At 41.7% G+C, this 16,133-nt stretch overlaps 1 protein-coding gene across 4 annotated transcripts in view; it reads right to left on the reverse strand.

The window, feature by feature from the left end:
* The window catches only part of Sfmbt2 (Scm like with four mbt domains 2), a 189,197-nt gene that overhangs the window by 97,466 nt on the left and 75,598 nt on the right, over window positions 1-16,133 (reverse strand). For 3 of the 4 annotated variants that reach the window (XM_052727431.1, XM_052727429.1, XM_052727430.1), the window contains exons 5-7: window positions 12,974-13,062; window positions 10,753-10,999; window positions 5,087-5,184 (exon numbers count right to left, since the gene is read on the reverse strand). In XM_052727431.1, coding sequence (XP_052583391.1) covers window positions 5,087-5,184; window positions 10,753-10,999; window positions 12,974-13,062 — 434 coding nt within the window. Of the gene's footprint in view, window positions 1-5,086; window positions 5,185-10,752; window positions 11,000-12,973; window positions 13,063-16,133 lie in introns of those variants that run through there. The other variant, XM_052727432.1, reaches the window with a different exon arrangement.

Below are 16,133 nucleotides of genomic sequence, written 5' to 3' on the forward strand. Positions count from 1 at the left end.
ATTAATATAACTAAACCTGTCTCTCTTCGCTTTCCCCTCTCCAAACCCTCCCACACACCCCGCCCTCTGCCTGCCACTCTCTCTGTGTGCAGACACTGAACTAGAAAACTGAAACAACAAACACTGTTGACCACAAAGCTGGGTGGACATGTTCATCGGAGCTTCATTGATGGTAGAAAGGAGCTCGGAGGAAAACCTCTTAATAGCTCTTTTTAAAAGATAAAAATAGCACAGTGACAGAGGATAAGTCAGTTAACCAAACGGGGGAGATTAACCCAGGGGCTGCAAACAGGTGAATGTTATTCTATCACTGACGTGTGTGTCCACATATAAAGGGATCTTTAACAGAGCCCTAGCAGAAATTACCCAGATGGTAACGCAGGCAAATGTGTTCTAAGTAAGAATCACGTGACCGTGCAACATGATCCCCCATGCCATTATCGTTGTTGGTTATTTTTGAGGCAGAGACTCAAGTAGTCCAGGATAACCCCAAACCCCTTGGTTCTCCTGTCTCTCCCACCGTGGTGCTGGGATTACAGTTGTGGGCTACCACATCAGATGTATGAGGTGCTGGAGACCAAACCCCAGGCTTTGCACATGCTAGCCGAGCACACCACCACGGAGCCACATCTCCATCCCCTGCCCTTCTCTGCCCTTTTTAAAGAACAAGTTCCTTCCAGAATAGGGATCATTTTACTAAACCTTTTAAAGCACTAAATCCTTAGGCGGGTGGTCAGGAGAAATCCTTATCCATTTTCCAATAAAGTATATTTTCTAATGTCCCTCAGTTTTTATTTTAGCTTGGGACATTAACTGCTCATCTTTCAACTGAGTTTACATTTTGAGGATTGTCTCTATTGTCCATAAATGGTCAGTCAGACTTCCTTCAAAATGGCGCAGTCTCAGAGTTATTCGGTGTTTTGTCTCGGATCCAGGTGCAGAACAGCAAAAAGCCTACTGATGAGCTTCTTGGTGTATTGTTTCTGCTTGTGTTAGGCAGAGGGAACACAGAGCTCACGAACATGACTGACTGCACGAAGAGACGCGGAGCATGCAGATACATTGCCCAAAGAAAGGAGATGCGCATAATGAGATGCATTCCCTCAAACCGCCTACTTTATCTAAAGTGTAAAAATAATAAAAAGAATTGCCTGGAAATACTGCTCAGATCTGGCCATTAAATGTGCTTAGCTTTGACTTCTATCTCATAACAGCAGAACACTATGGCAATTTTCCATAACAACATGCATCCCAGATGAGTCACTGCTGAATTCAAACATATATTCCTGGTGCCATAACGACAGAAATAGAAGAGAAGTCTGCTCACTGAGAAACCCTGATCATAACAGGGGGGAAATACATAGATATAGATATATATGTATCGTCATTATACTACGTCTACGGAGATTTATCGGGGCTGGAGAGGTGACTCAGTTGGTAAAGTGTTTACCGTGCATCCACGAGGACTTGAGTTTGGAGCCCTAAACCCATGTAAAGCCGTGGCAGCCTGTGCCTGTAATCCCAGCACTTAGTAGGAGGCAGAGGCAGGAGGATGGCTGGAGCCTGTTGGCCAGCTAGTCTGGCCAAATGACTGAGTTCCAGATTGAGTGACAGATGCTGTCTCAGAAAACAAGGTAGAGAGCAGCTGAGGAAGGTAACCCATGTTCACCTTTGTCCTCAACACACACTGGAATACAAGCGTGTACATGTACCAATGTGCACATGTATACACACATATAGCATGAAAAGGAAAGTATGGGAGGGTCAGTCTTATAGAGACCTACAGAAGAATATTGCAGAGACTCTTAACAATCCATGTGAGAGGAAAAAAAAGACATGAAGCAACTGTAGAGATCATCTGACCTCATCACACACCATACAGGTTCCGGTAATTCCTCTGAACATAAGTAGCAATTCAGCAGAGCATTTTTTTAAATAAAATTACTAACTGTATGTGAAATGTAGTGAAATGGGGTAAAAAAGTTCATCCCCTTCAGGTTTACATCTGCTGGAGCCCATGAATAGGACACCTCATGTGGAAACAAGATCTTTGCAAATGTACTTAGGATAAGGTCGTTCTGGGTTAGCATAAGGGTTGTTCCAATGGCCAGTGTCATTATTAGTACTGGGAAATGTGGACAGATACACAGACTATGAGGTCACGTGATCATGAGAAGAGGGAAGAATAGACTGAGGTCACTACAAACCAAAGGATTTTAGGTGTGACAGGTGCCCTAAAAGTTGGATAGACTGCCAAACACATTTCTCTTCAGGTGGATTCTGAACCCGTTCACAGCCTGATTTAAATTATAACCTACAAAAGTATGAGAAAGTAAACTCATTGTTTTCTAAAAGTCGCTCCTTCCGTGGCAATTTTTTACAGTAGCCTTAGGAAACAAACTTTTCTCAAGACCTATAAACTAAATATGGACTCCATCCAAATAAAATTATCTTGTCATCTTCTCTTCCATCAAACGAAATAAGACATTTTAAAAAGTATCTCACATACTTTAACAACACAAATACTGAGTGCAGCCAACTTTTCTTTATGAAGTGCCCACTGCATACACCCTGCCTTGTGCTAAGCCCCATGAGGTATTCAGCACCTACTCTTGAAGTTATGCTTCGTTATAGCAGAACACTGAGTAAGATGGTGATTCTGAGATGGTAATGCATCAAAAGAATAGTCTGAATTCTCATAGGATGAGTTTAAGGTGAGGAAAGAAGATGATTGCATTTTAGAAAATGCAGACCAACTTAAATTAAATCTCGGAATCAGGGCAACAAGACATAATGGTCTTTTGCAGAGAATAGCTACCCAATAAATGTTTAATGAATCGGTTCCTTTTTAATTAAAAACGGATCGAGATTATTAATGTTTCTGCCTTTCAAGTCTTAGTATTCACAGTTCTAAGTACAGTTATATGTTCAATTAATCCATAAGTATATTAACTCGGAATTTTTAAATCTAGTGAGTTAAATGCATGTGGTCCATTCAAGAATCTGTTAATTTATTTGACAAATCATTATTAAGTGCCAGGAATTATGTTTCCAACCATGCACAAAACATATAGGCCTTTATTTCCTGGAGCTTCCAGTTAGTTAAAAAGCGGTGGCTGTTATACACAGACCCACACAAATGACTACACATTACTGTGGCACACAGGACGCCACAGGAGCTGATCACAGAGTCTCATCGAGGCTAGGGACTCAGACCAGGAGCGCAGGTACGGAATTCCTCTGAGAATTAATAGTTGAGATTGGAAGGTGAGTAATAATTTAACAGAAAAAAAAACATTAATAGCAACAACAAAAACCACGAGGAGGTTCCCAGGGAGACTCGTCACCATACAACACCCTAAGGAGAAGCAGCACACTATATTTGATAGGCCTTGGAAAAATGAGGCAGCAATACAAAAACCCCAGCAATAAGGGGTTCTGAAAACCACAATGGCAGACTAAGACGTCAATCCAAAAACCTTCCTTAAGTTTGTCCTAAACAATAAGTGTAACTGCAGTACAGAGGGCTTTGGCTTGTTCTCTTTTTAAGGTACTAGCCCACACACAGCCACGAAAGCATGGCAAGTTAAAACAGCTGATGAACAAGGATCTAATTTAACCAATTCAGCGAAACCAAAACTGACGTCTTCAGCACAAAGGTCCGGCACTAACCCCATTAACAGTGCATACTCCTCTAAAGGTTCCGAAGCTACAACACCAGCTACCTCTGAAAGCAAAGGAAAAGAAGGCCTCACAAAGTAAGTGTGGACAGTGAGAACCCTGGAGGCTCTCACGAGCCCACCCTGGAGGACAAACACCCACTCCCAAGCCCCTCAGACTAAAACGGCCATGCCTAAGGTGGCAATACGATTCTAAAAGTTAAGACCTTCCCAAGCCACTGCAGTTAAACTGTTTCCTACTCCATTCGCTGCTGTAGGAGGACCCGGCAAAAGCCTGGTATGGAGCAGACCCTCCAGACAAGTCTTGTCAGACATTGAGAAAACTGAGTCTAAGAAAAAAACTCCCCTTCCTGTCTCCTTCCCTCCTTCCCTCCCTCCTTCCCTCCCTCTCTCCCCACAGCCCCCACTTCCACTTCTCTCTACCTTTCAAGTGCTAAGATTACAAGTGTGTGCCGCCATGTCCCCCTTTTTGACATGGGCCCTGAGGGACTCGAACTCAGGCAAGCCTGACCCACTGAACTGTCCCCCACAGCCCATTTTTAATCCCTTAAAGAAACCAGTAAAATTAGACTTGATGTAATTTCTTTTGTCGATTCAGTATGGAATGGGGGGGGGGGATGAAACAGATTTTCATCAGAGAGCAGAATAAACAAAAATATTTTAATCAACATCCCATGACATGAATATTTATGAAAAATAGTTTTTGAAGTAGTAATGGGGAGCAGACACAATTTTCAGAGTTTAAAATGGAAATGGGCAAAGCAGGCGGTTTCCTCACCATGGAACAAGATCTGCCGTACAGTAGTTTTCCTTTACTTTTTTCAAATTGGTATGTGTGATGTATATGCACAATATGCATGTACATAAGATGTGTGCATGCATATGTGCCCATGTGTGTGCGTGAAGGCACATACATGCCACAATACGCCTATAAAATACGCCTATAAAACAAGAAGACATCCTCAGCTGTCAGTCTACACAATGTCTCTTGCTCACAGCACTAGGCCAGCAGGCCCATCCTGTCTCTGCCTCCCATCTCACCATAGAGTGCTGGGATTATAGGTGTGCACTAACACCACAGGAGTGCTGGGGTTATAGGTGTGCACTAACACCACAGGAGTGCTGGGGTTACAGATGTGCCTTAACACATCCAGTTTGCAGATGTGCATCAACATGTCCAGCTTTACATGGGTGCTGGGATCCAAACTCAGGACCTCATGCCTGCATGGCAATTGCATTACCCTGAGCCATTTCCACAGCCTCCCAACAGTTTAGTTTATATTTGAAAAAAGGGAGAGGGGAGGGAGGGGTGTGAAGAAGAGAGGAAAGGAGAGAGAGAGAGAGAGAGAGAGAGAGAGAGAGAGAGAGAGAGAGAGAGAGAGAGAGAGACGATATTCACAACTCACCTTAAATACTTCCATTGGAAGAGGAGACTCTGCAGCAACAATTAGGGATTTTTCCAGAGCACATTTCCACTCAGAAGTCATCTTTAGAGGATAGAGTTCTGTAGCAATAGCAAACCACAAAGAGTTTAAGGACTGTAATTCTGTTAGTTGGTTCTTTAAATGTTGTCTTCCTCTGCTTCTAGGATACCAAAGCAAGTGTCAGTGCTCACACTTCCCCGTGAGCAGCCACCTGCTAAAGGGATTCGTGGAAACCAAAGAGCGGCTGGCTTGGGATTCTGCTATCAGAAATGGAGACTACTTAACAGGGCTCTTCCTCGGGGAACATTTGTGTGTGTTCTGTTGGTCTTCTGTAAGTAATTGAGTGGCATTAATCCCACTGGCAAGACCTTCCATCCTCTATAGTCACGATTCTTTGTATCACCTAAAACATCCTCCCACTGATGGAGAATCACTCTTTGGTAAATTTCTAACCTCTGAATAGTGCTGGTCCAGCACCTACAGTTATAACACTCTCATTAGATCTCAAGTTCTCTCTCTCTCTCTCTCTCTCTCTCTCTCTCTCTCTCTCTCTCTCTCTCTCTCGCTCAAAACACACGGCCATATAAGTCAGAAAAATTATTAAAAGGTAAATTAAAATTTACGAACCAAGTTTTATATTTATACTTGAAATATTCCTAACATACCACATGTCGCCCATATTTTTCCCCCAGGCATTGGAGGAGGGGGAAGATTTACACACAGAGGCTCTACAGGCTGCATGCAAAATTAAAAGGGGAAAAAAACACGTTGAGCACTGTTTTCATGTATTGCTGAAACTGTAGGGGAATTTTATGGCCTGATCACAACAGATTTAAGACCTTATCAAAATAGGATTTGTGGAAGCTCTCACTGGAAGTAGATGTGTTTATATCGCCCCTATATCAACCCTCACTGCCTCAGACAGACTGTTGGGATATGAATATGAATTTAAGCACACTTAAAAGGCAACATTAAACCTTCAGGCTATATTTTTAATTTCTTGCATGTCTGCTTTTTAGCATGAAGCCATATATTTGGATCCCTACGGCTTCTAAACTCACCTTGAGCTCAAAGCCCCCATGTTATAGGGGTTTATTTTGTATTTGGGGGGGATATAATTATAGATGCTGAAAGACCTTATCAGACTTAGCCAAGTTGCCAACACACTGTCTGCTGTCTTTACACAGAAGGTGACTTCAGACACAGTATCTTCTATTTGCCTAAGATTCTTTCTAGCATTTCATATAGAACTTTCTACCTCTAGGAGAATCTTTTCCCCTAATCTGGCATTTTTATGTAGGAACAGAAATACATGTGATTTCCCTTAGTAACGCTAACGTAAGCCTTCTTTCCTTTGGTTGGTTGTTTTGTCACAGCAATGAGGAAAGTCACTAACACAGATGGGATCTAACACCATGGCAAGGCACCATCTTTTCTGCAAAGGTAAAACTTGGTTTGGACAGCCTTCTCTGCCACCTGTGAAGACGAAACACTTCCAAGATGCAATTCACAGAGCACAATGCTCCCTGTGCGTGTTTTAGCAGACAGAGCCACCCTGGGTACACCAGCAAATTTATGAACAATAAACAGGTCTATTAAAAGGACATAAAACATGTTCTCAAAATGACCTGCACTGCAGGGAATTTAACAGTGTTCATCAGACTCCATTTACTGGTCGTGGGAAGTCATAAACAATTAAAAAGATGGCCTTCACCCATCTGTCACCAGGAGCCTAGAGGAAAGTGGGGAGATCTCCCTTCATACAAAAGTTTGCAATGTTCTGGTGGAAAGTGTTGCAGAAAGCAACCACATCACCCTAAATAGACAAACAAATAACTAACTAACTAACTAAATAAATAAATAAATAAATAAATAAATAAATAAATAAATAAATAAATAAATAACCATAAGTAAATGGAGGCCTTGTGGAACGGCCCCCTTGTCAGATGTCTAACCATCACCATGAATCTATTCCCTCCTTCTCCATCAGGTCCATACCAGTGAGGAAAGACTGAGCAATGGTAATTAAGAGACAGGAAGTACTGGAAAATGTTATGAACTGAATCTGTGTCCTTCCGAATTCCTACCTAAAACCTCGATTCTCCAGTGTGACATTTGGAGAAAAAGCTGCAGAAGGTGATGAGGCTTAAAGAGGGGTCTAGTGGGATGGCCCTTTAAGAGAATTAGTGTACACTAATGAACTCCACGAAGAGCCAGTAGAAGGCAGCAGCCTCTTGTAAGTCAGGGAGCCCTCGCCAGATCCCTAGAAATCTGGCACTCCTGTTTCAGCTTTCCAGACTTCAGAACTCTGATCAAATAAACGTCTGTTTAAGCAACCCAGACTCTGGTGTTTTGTTTGGGCAATATAAGAAAAAAATTTCAAACACACCAACTCTTTTGAAAACAGAAACAATTTAGGCAAGAAGTATTTCAGTTCTACTACCCTGAAATTTTCTGATTCCAGGATCTACCTAAATGTTTGAAAAAATGATTTCTTTTTGGAAGAAATCAACATGGGAGAGGTTTAAAAAAATAAGTCTAGACTTAGAAAAGGTTAGAATTTTGTTTCCTTAGTTTCTGTAAGACCAAAACATCTATCATGTCTTTTAAACATCTGCAGTCAAAGAAGCAATTGGGCTTCTCAACCTATCCCTGACTTGACAACCTTCTTGGGGAACCAATGGCTAGCCACAATACTCTGACCATGGTTTAAATCACTTGTCAATCATCTGATGTATCTTACACACACAGCACAATTGTGTAAGTGCTCCCATACTGCAGGATGGGATGCCTTCCTTTGCTTTCTGTCTGCTCTCAAGCGCCAGAGTTCAGGTTAGACATGGAAAGTCCCACAATGCTAGATCCTCAGAAGTAGATAGTACAACATCCAGTACCTCTCCCAGAGTTTCCAAAGAACAACGACCCAGCCACTTGCTATTACCTATTTCTATTCTATCTGCTCAGGCTGAACAGTTGAGGAAGAAAGTGTCCTTTAGAAAGTAAAAGAAGAGAGTAACACAAAGTGAGAAGTGGGGATTATTTACAAGGATGGTGATGACATTGGAGAAAAGGCATGGCAAAAGGGATCTCGCAGCAAGGTCAGCTTCCACAGCCTTCCTCTCAATGTACACATGTAGTCTACTATACTTCCCCCAACGCCACCTCTGCAACCCAACTCAGTTTTGAATGCTGGTAATTTTGTATTGGATTATTAGTGTCTGGGAATAAGAGAATCAGCCTAATATTTTCTATACTGTCTGAATATTTATTCATTATGCGATTTCAGTTCAAGAAATGGTACTACCATTTAAGTGGCGCAAGGTACCCTGGGATTTGAAATTAATTTACACAGATATAACATTTCGGGTTCTGTTCCCATGTGTAAATTGGAGTAATAATTGCCTCTTTTCTCGGGGGTATTAATTCACTGAAGGAGGTAGCAGACTCCAGTTTTCATCTTGTAACTACTATATTTGAGTGACATTTTGCCTTTTACTTTCTCTCCCATATACAACCATTCATGCCAACACTTTAAGTGTTGGAGAAATAAACTTTTGACAAATCACTTGTCCAGTCTTTAGACAAACTCACGAACTCTTCTGTGAAATCAGCGTTATATCCTGAAAATTCTAAGACAGATAAGCACGGTCTAGTCATGCATTGTAAAGACAGAATCATCCAAAGTGAGGAGACTCACAAGCAAATGTTTCTTAAAGGGAGATTCTCTCCTTCAGCTTTTGAATTTTAGTCCTGGGATTTGGTAGGAAAAAGACAGGAGAAAGAACCTAAGAAGCAACTGGAAACTCTTTGCTTTACTATAAATCCTTGCACTGGCAAGGATAAGTTCCTTCCAGAATTTATAAAGCAATTAGGCTCTGGGCTGAGATTTACACAGCCACCTTTCCCCACAAGTAAATTTTTCCTGCCAGGTTATGAATCCCTGGGCAAACTTGAGCTCAGTCTTTTCTCACAGCATGGACAAGATCTTTGTTTGTTATCACCCAAAATGCTTAAGGTATAAAAGAATTTCTTGGCTGCATCTCAAAATGTCGACAACAACAATACAGCTATTATAAAACACCAGGTTACACATCTATCTGCCTGTCAGATTTACCACAGATGTAAATACACGGGGTCCAGAACCAGGAAATGTTCCACAATCAGAGCCCTTGAGTGACAGATATGGTAAACATAACTTCTCACTTTCATGTTCACAAGACTCACACTGGCAACCAACACAGGAGCAATTTTAATGAAGCCATGGACTAATTAGTTGTTCTAAATATACCTGTAAAGCTGACCACAGAATAAAATTCTATCAGAAAGTACTTCTTCCTTAGCTTATGTAGGTGCATTAACAATGTGACATTGCTGTTCCAAGGTTTTTCACCAAAAGGTTGGTAAGAGTAGTATAGGTCAGCAGAGGCAATGAGATGCGCTGGGCCTAGGACCTGGGAACTCCAATTGCACCCAGGCTACCCCCTACGAGCGCCAGGGGGTCTTGGAGAAGCGGCTTAATCTCAATCACAATTCTGTCATTGGCTGTAGAAAGAGATTCACAGCAAGTATGCCCCACATTTTTTGAATCAAAATAAACAACATAACAGAGGTAGAATCACCTAGACTATAACAGGTATTTAAGAATAGTTATTCTGTAAATATGAGATTTTTGACAGATCTATCAGAGGGCAGAATGTACTGTTTTATCCAATTAAGTCTATGCAAAGTCATTTGCCAGAACACTAGAAGCTGCCTGGACACTTGACAGGGGAAAGGGGAAACAGATTAATCCTTTGGTTGCTATTTCCTTGTCAAAATGAATTACATAATCATAAGCAGGTATTATGGAATTTGCATGGACAGATGTATAGAAAAATAGATAAGTGATATAAATAGATAGGTGGATGGATAGATGATAGACATGAATGGGTGGTGTATGGTTGCACGATTGAGTAAATAGAAAGGTAGCAGGGTGGATGAATGGGGTATGGATGAATCTGGACAAATGAATGGGTGTATATGGATAGAGAGAGCAATTGGCTGGCCAATGTGAATGCATAATGGTTTACAGCCACATAAGTGGTAAGTGGGAGGGTGGGGAACTGGATGAATGTGGGGAGATGAATGGGTATAAACGGACTGATGGATAGAAAGAAAAAAGAAAGGGAGCAGAGGAATGGATGATATATAGATGGCCCACATGCATAAATGGATGTATAGTAATGGATGGGCAGGAGGGCGGATGGACAGATGAATGTGGGCAGAAGAATGGGTGAACAGATGAATAAAAACAGGCAATCAGAAAGATGGTAAAGCAAGAGAGATTGTGGAATATGCTCCCAAGACTACAATCCCTAAAGAATGGGGAGACCATGCTCGAACCCCAATCTATCACCCCTTCCATTTCTGAGCCAGTGACACCATAGGAAGCAGACCAGCTTCCTGAGGCTACAGCATCCATGTTCTCCTTTGAGAATGCTTCTGATTGGCACCTTGGATTTTAGTCTCCGTGCAAAAGATTCCGAAGTCAACACAATTACAGTCCACACACTGGCACGTAAAAGACACATCAGAGGATGTGTTCCGAGACACACCCACAGGAGGTTGCTATCTCAAGCACGTCACAGGGGAAAAGTGTCAGCTCTTACCTGAAGGTGGATCCATTCTGTACTTATTCTCTTGACACCAACCAACTGGTCGAAGTCTGTAATCCAAGTAAAACAACCACTGGTCATAGGATTCAGTGTCCTCCAATCCCACATAGCGAAGGCGTAATCTTCCTCCGACATTTTCAATCACACTAACTATCCAGTACTGAAAGGGGTTCTGGGAGTCCTGCAGCTCTAGTAAGGAATCAACTGTAATGAGGTCTATAGGGCCTTTCCCTCGCAGAGGCTGTTTAAACAGAAGCAAAACTCCGTATTTTAAACTTGACTTTAAGGTTCTCATGGAAACAGATGACAGCAGAAGATAATATTTTTCTCACACCATCATCCAAGCTATTGCCAAACAGTCTGGCATCACCCCCCTCCCCGATCCTCTGTTCAACCATCACCCCCACACACACCCGCTCCCCTTTCCTCCTCACACACATCCACAAACCGACATCATTTCCCAACAACAAAAAATCACAAGTAAATAGAAAATAACAGTTTATGCTGGTATTTTATCACACAAATTATCCTTCCCAAATCAAATTGCATTTGTTAGAAATTAGTACATTTTTAAAGCAATAAATTATACTCAGATGCACCCAGAGCTAAAATATCTGATAACAAAATGTCTATTTTTCAAATTGACAGATGTAACTACTATAGTGCTATAAATTTATACCGTGACCCCTTAAGAGAAGTTCACCCCTGTCATCACAGATGAAGTGAATGAGTGCAGATGTGTACAGGTGACATGGCTAATATATGTTTGTGTTCACTTACATTCAACTTCTCATTGTGTGTGTGTATGGGGGGGCATATGGATAGTGCAGGTGCACATGCCTGTGCATGCGTGGAGGCCTGAGGACAAGCTCAAGTGCTGTTCCTCAGTCATCATCAACTGTTCTGACAGGGACAGGGTCTCTCTCTAGCCTGGAACTTCAATTAACTAGGCTGGCTAGACAGTGGATCCCAGGGACCTGCCTTCCTCTGCTTCTTCAGTGCTGGGATTAGAAGATCAGGCATTGTTTGTTTTCTTTTTAACATTTGGCTATATTATGTGAGGTTACTCTACTACTTAACCTGGCCATTGGTTTGGAAAACGTGTAAGCACTACCCCTTCTGAGGAACTTTCTTGGCATATAAAGAGAGTAATTACTACTTAGCCTGGCAATTGGTTTGGGAACATTTAAGTACTGCCCTTTCTGAGGAACCTTCTTGGCATATGAAGTGTATCTGTTTAGTCAGCATCTTAGGCAAATATGTTTAACAATTAACACAGTAAGGCAACTTGTCCCTCTGAAATGATGAGTAATCATCATTGTAGTCTTTTAACCCAATGGTCAAAATTAGCCATTAAGATAAATATATCAGGCGAAATTAACACAAAACACTTTTGAACAATAGATCACATGGTGGTTGTCTTACGTATTAATACCATTCATTACCAAGGAAGAAAATTAATGTTAATAATAATAATAACAATAGTAGTAATGATAACAAAAATCTACATCTTATTCCCAGCCATTCACTTAGGGCTCCCCTTTCCTGGGGTACCCTTGAGACAGAATTGGTAACTTAATAATTACATGTGATACACTGCCTTTGTCTTTCTGTTCAAGTACATATAAGAACTATTAATATTTCATTATAATGTTTTCAAACAAAGCATCAAGACTCAAGATTAAACTACTCTGCTTCTATGCCTAAAACCTGCCTTAGCTACATTCCAATACAGTCAGTCGTGTCTCCTCTTGTTTTACGGAGAAAGCTAATCAATAGTCTTAGGTGACACATACATGTGAGATCATGGAGTTATTATGCACCCGGGATGAACAACTAATGTTGCTACTTATTAATTGGGCTCCAGGAGACAACACTAAGAACATAAATCTGCTTAGTCATCACCTGCCGAAAAGTTATCCTACAAGATAAGGCTTAAGGGTAATGAGAAGACATCCCGATACATAACTGTAAAATGCACTCAAACAGAGAAAACTTCCCACTTATTGATTATAACACAGGAAAACATCAGTCAATACCACTCAAGTCCATCACCTATGTAATTCAGTAAAAAACAGGAAGTTCAGCTGTGAGAATAAAATCATCTGTGCCCACATGTATCTGCAGAAGGATATGTGCAAAGGTGCCACTAGGTTTGAGATCACAGGACCAGGGTGCTTCAGGGCTAAAATAGATGAATAATAGCAATACATACACCTTCCAGAAGGTTTGCAGGTGCTGTCCGAGAACCAGTCAAATCACGTATGAGGAATTCTGTCCAGTCTGCGTACTTCTCTTTGATTGCTAGTGAAACAAGGGAGAAAACAAAACACTTCAACACATCAGTGGAGAATCAAACACTCAAGGGTCACTGCAATTTCCTGTGTGTCGAGTTTACGTCAATATTTTTCTGAATTTTATGCCTGATGATTAAGTAAAGAATAATGAAATTGCAGTCACATATCTGTTAGCAAGCATGGACATCATACCTACCATGCACCTGGACATCTAGAGAGGGAAAGAACCTGTTGCCCTTATGATTTACACCTATTCAGACACCTGTCAGAAGCAACAATAAAGACATAGCAGCAGTTTGGAAAATTCCAAGAGAAAGCAGTTGAGGGGGGCTAGAGCATCAGAGGCACATTTCTCAGTGTGCAAACAAAGCCAGGCCCGGAGCTACCTAACAGGTGTATAGAGCAGGAGGCAAAGAGGGGTTTTTCAAGAGAGAAGAAACAGTGTATGATAATGAGTGACAGCCTGAAATCAAGAAAGGGTAGGAGGGCTCCGGGTAAGCACCCTTCACTGAGAAGAGACATTCAGTGGACAGCTGGACACGTCCGTCAGCACAGACATTTCAGAAACTGGAGGTCTCTGTGTGAGAGCAATCTTGTAAGACTACGCATGTCTGAGTGCAAACAAAGATTACAAAAGAGGAAAACCAGGTGCTTCTGTGTCTAGGGACAAAAGCATGAGCTGGAAAACAAGGTGGACAGCACTGTAAAAATGAATGGTGTGCGTCTGAGACGTTGTGTGAAAAAGGCAGTCGGGACTGAGAGGGTGGTTCAATCTGGCCAGTGCTTGCCGTGAAAGCATGAGGACTTTAGTTCCGTCTCCACAACCATTAAAAAACAATAAAGGAAAGACGAGAGGAAAAGCCAGGTCTGGTGGCTTGTGCTTGGCATCTCAGCACTGGGGAGGTGGTTTACTGCTCTTGTGGAGGACCCCAGGTGGATTCCCAGCACCCATGTTGGGCAGTTTACACCTCAGGTCCAGCTCCAGGGGATCCAACAACTTGCACTCACAAACGTTCTCACACACACACATACACACACAAATTAAAAACAAAATAAATTGTCTTTAAGGTTTCAACAGTCTTAGCAACACTGGCATCAGAATAGAGTTCAGCAGCACCCCATCTTTACCTATCATAAACATGGATCTCATGCACACACTCGCCCAGAATCCATGAAGGATCAAGTTCCAAACTAAAAACCATCACCTATGATGCTCCTACCATCTACAAGGACTGAAATCAGAGTCTTGTGTGCCACAGTAACATCCCAAGCCCTGCTCTTACCTCTTCTTTTACACCTGGGGTCCCCCACAATTTAGAATGCTGTTTTCTTTATTTTAAACATGCACACTCATGTGAAAATGCATATATTATTATGTGGAGGAAAACTATCCATAAGAACTGTTGCCATCAACAGAAAATGTAATAATCATTTTTTTCAATGCCATAGTAGTTTTTAAAAATAATTTGGTTCGTTTCTTTTTCCTCACAGTGACGAGGGCTTGAACCCAGAGCCTCAAAAATGCTAGACAAGTGCCCTGCTGCTAAGCTACAACCCCAGTCAATGATGCCTTTCATAAAATTAGCCCTCCTGCACGGCAGAGGCGACTGAGACCAGAAGCAAAGACACATGGAGTAAATTGGCTGACACTTGCCATGTGCTCTGCACACGAAGACTTCCCATTACCTTATTTCTCTCCTTTCCATGAGGCTGTCCTTAACGAGCTCTTGCTCTTACAGAAGAAAACAAGAAAATCAGCCGCAAGCCTCCAACAACCCAGATGCCGTATATCAAGGGATCTTTTCACTACAATCTGCAACCCTCCCAATTTTTATAAAAAGATAAAGCAGTCCTAGGCAGGATGAATAGCAGAAAAGTATCTGCCTATTCCAAATGTCAAAACATACAACTGTATCCAGAAATACAAATTTTTGTACCCTATCACAACACCAATAAAGCAATAAGGGGCCCTGTGCTGCTGTTTTCCCGCTGGCTTAGCAGCTGTATATGAGTCTACTGGTATTTTACTATATCATCTGTGACCGGTGACCCCACAGTCAGCGTTCTGCAGCCCAGGCTGCAGCCTGGCAGGATCTCTGGTCCCACTGGTACCAGTTCTCCTGCTGCCGTCAAATAGAGTTTTTAACTAAGTCTCTGTCATTCTATTTACCAATAAAGACTCAGGAGTCAGATGTGGGGGCAAAAACCTGCTATATCAGAGAGGCCAAGAAGCAACCTTTTGGGCCAGAGACCCAGGAAGAGAGCATCTCTCCAGCCGTCTCAAACCAAAAAAAGACTGCCAATCTCCAAGTCCATCCCTGCTCCTTCCTGTGTGTCTCTCTATCTGTCTTCCTGGTTTCTCTGTACTATCTATGGCTAATTCCTGTCCACTAGTTGCTGGCTCTGTCTGGCTCCCACCCCATCCAAGGTTGATTTTATTGCCAGAGTCTCAAGTTTAATAGTATGATCAAATATCCCCAACACTGTGCTTCACAGAATTTTTGTCTACGTCTAACAGAAAACAAATTCATTTTCCTCTTAAGGTCATTCAATAAGCATGTAGTCCAAGTCAGCATTTATGTCAAAATTTTAAATTATGCAAACACATTATGAAGACACAGACAATTATGGAATTTAAATTATCCTGAGAGCTAGAGAAGGGGTAGCCATGGAGATAGTCCTGAAATTTGCATCTTGTGAGCCCTGGGCTACTGAAGTCTTCAGACTGTCCCTTGCCATGTTTAAGTAGAACACTTGGAAAGGATCCTGAATATCCAGGATATTTCCAGAAAACACATTTGTAGCCTATAGAAGTGCACTGACAGCCATAAGTTAAAAATAGGGGTGAAACAATTCTCAGGAATTTTGTGCATTTTAAAAGAATTGTTTCAGGTAGCATTTAGCCTTCAAAGCTCTGAATTTTCAAACAAATGACAAACCTATCCTAATAAACCCCACCATAGGTGGACATGGATCCTGAGAATACACCACAGGTTGTCTGCTGTGGGATGTTCTGTATGGCAAATGTGTTGCTAATTAGTCAATAAATAAAACACTGATTGGCCATTGGCTAGGCAG

This window comes from Peromyscus californicus, unplaced genomic scaffold (genome assembly GCF_007827085.1).
Source record: "Peromyscus californicus insignis strain IS unplaced genomic scaffold, ASM782708v3 Scaffold_8__1_contigs__length_139910024, whole genome shotgun sequence".
In the NCBI taxonomy this organism is placed as follows: Eukaryota; Metazoa; Chordata; class Mammalia; order Rodentia; family Cricetidae; genus Peromyscus; species Peromyscus californicus.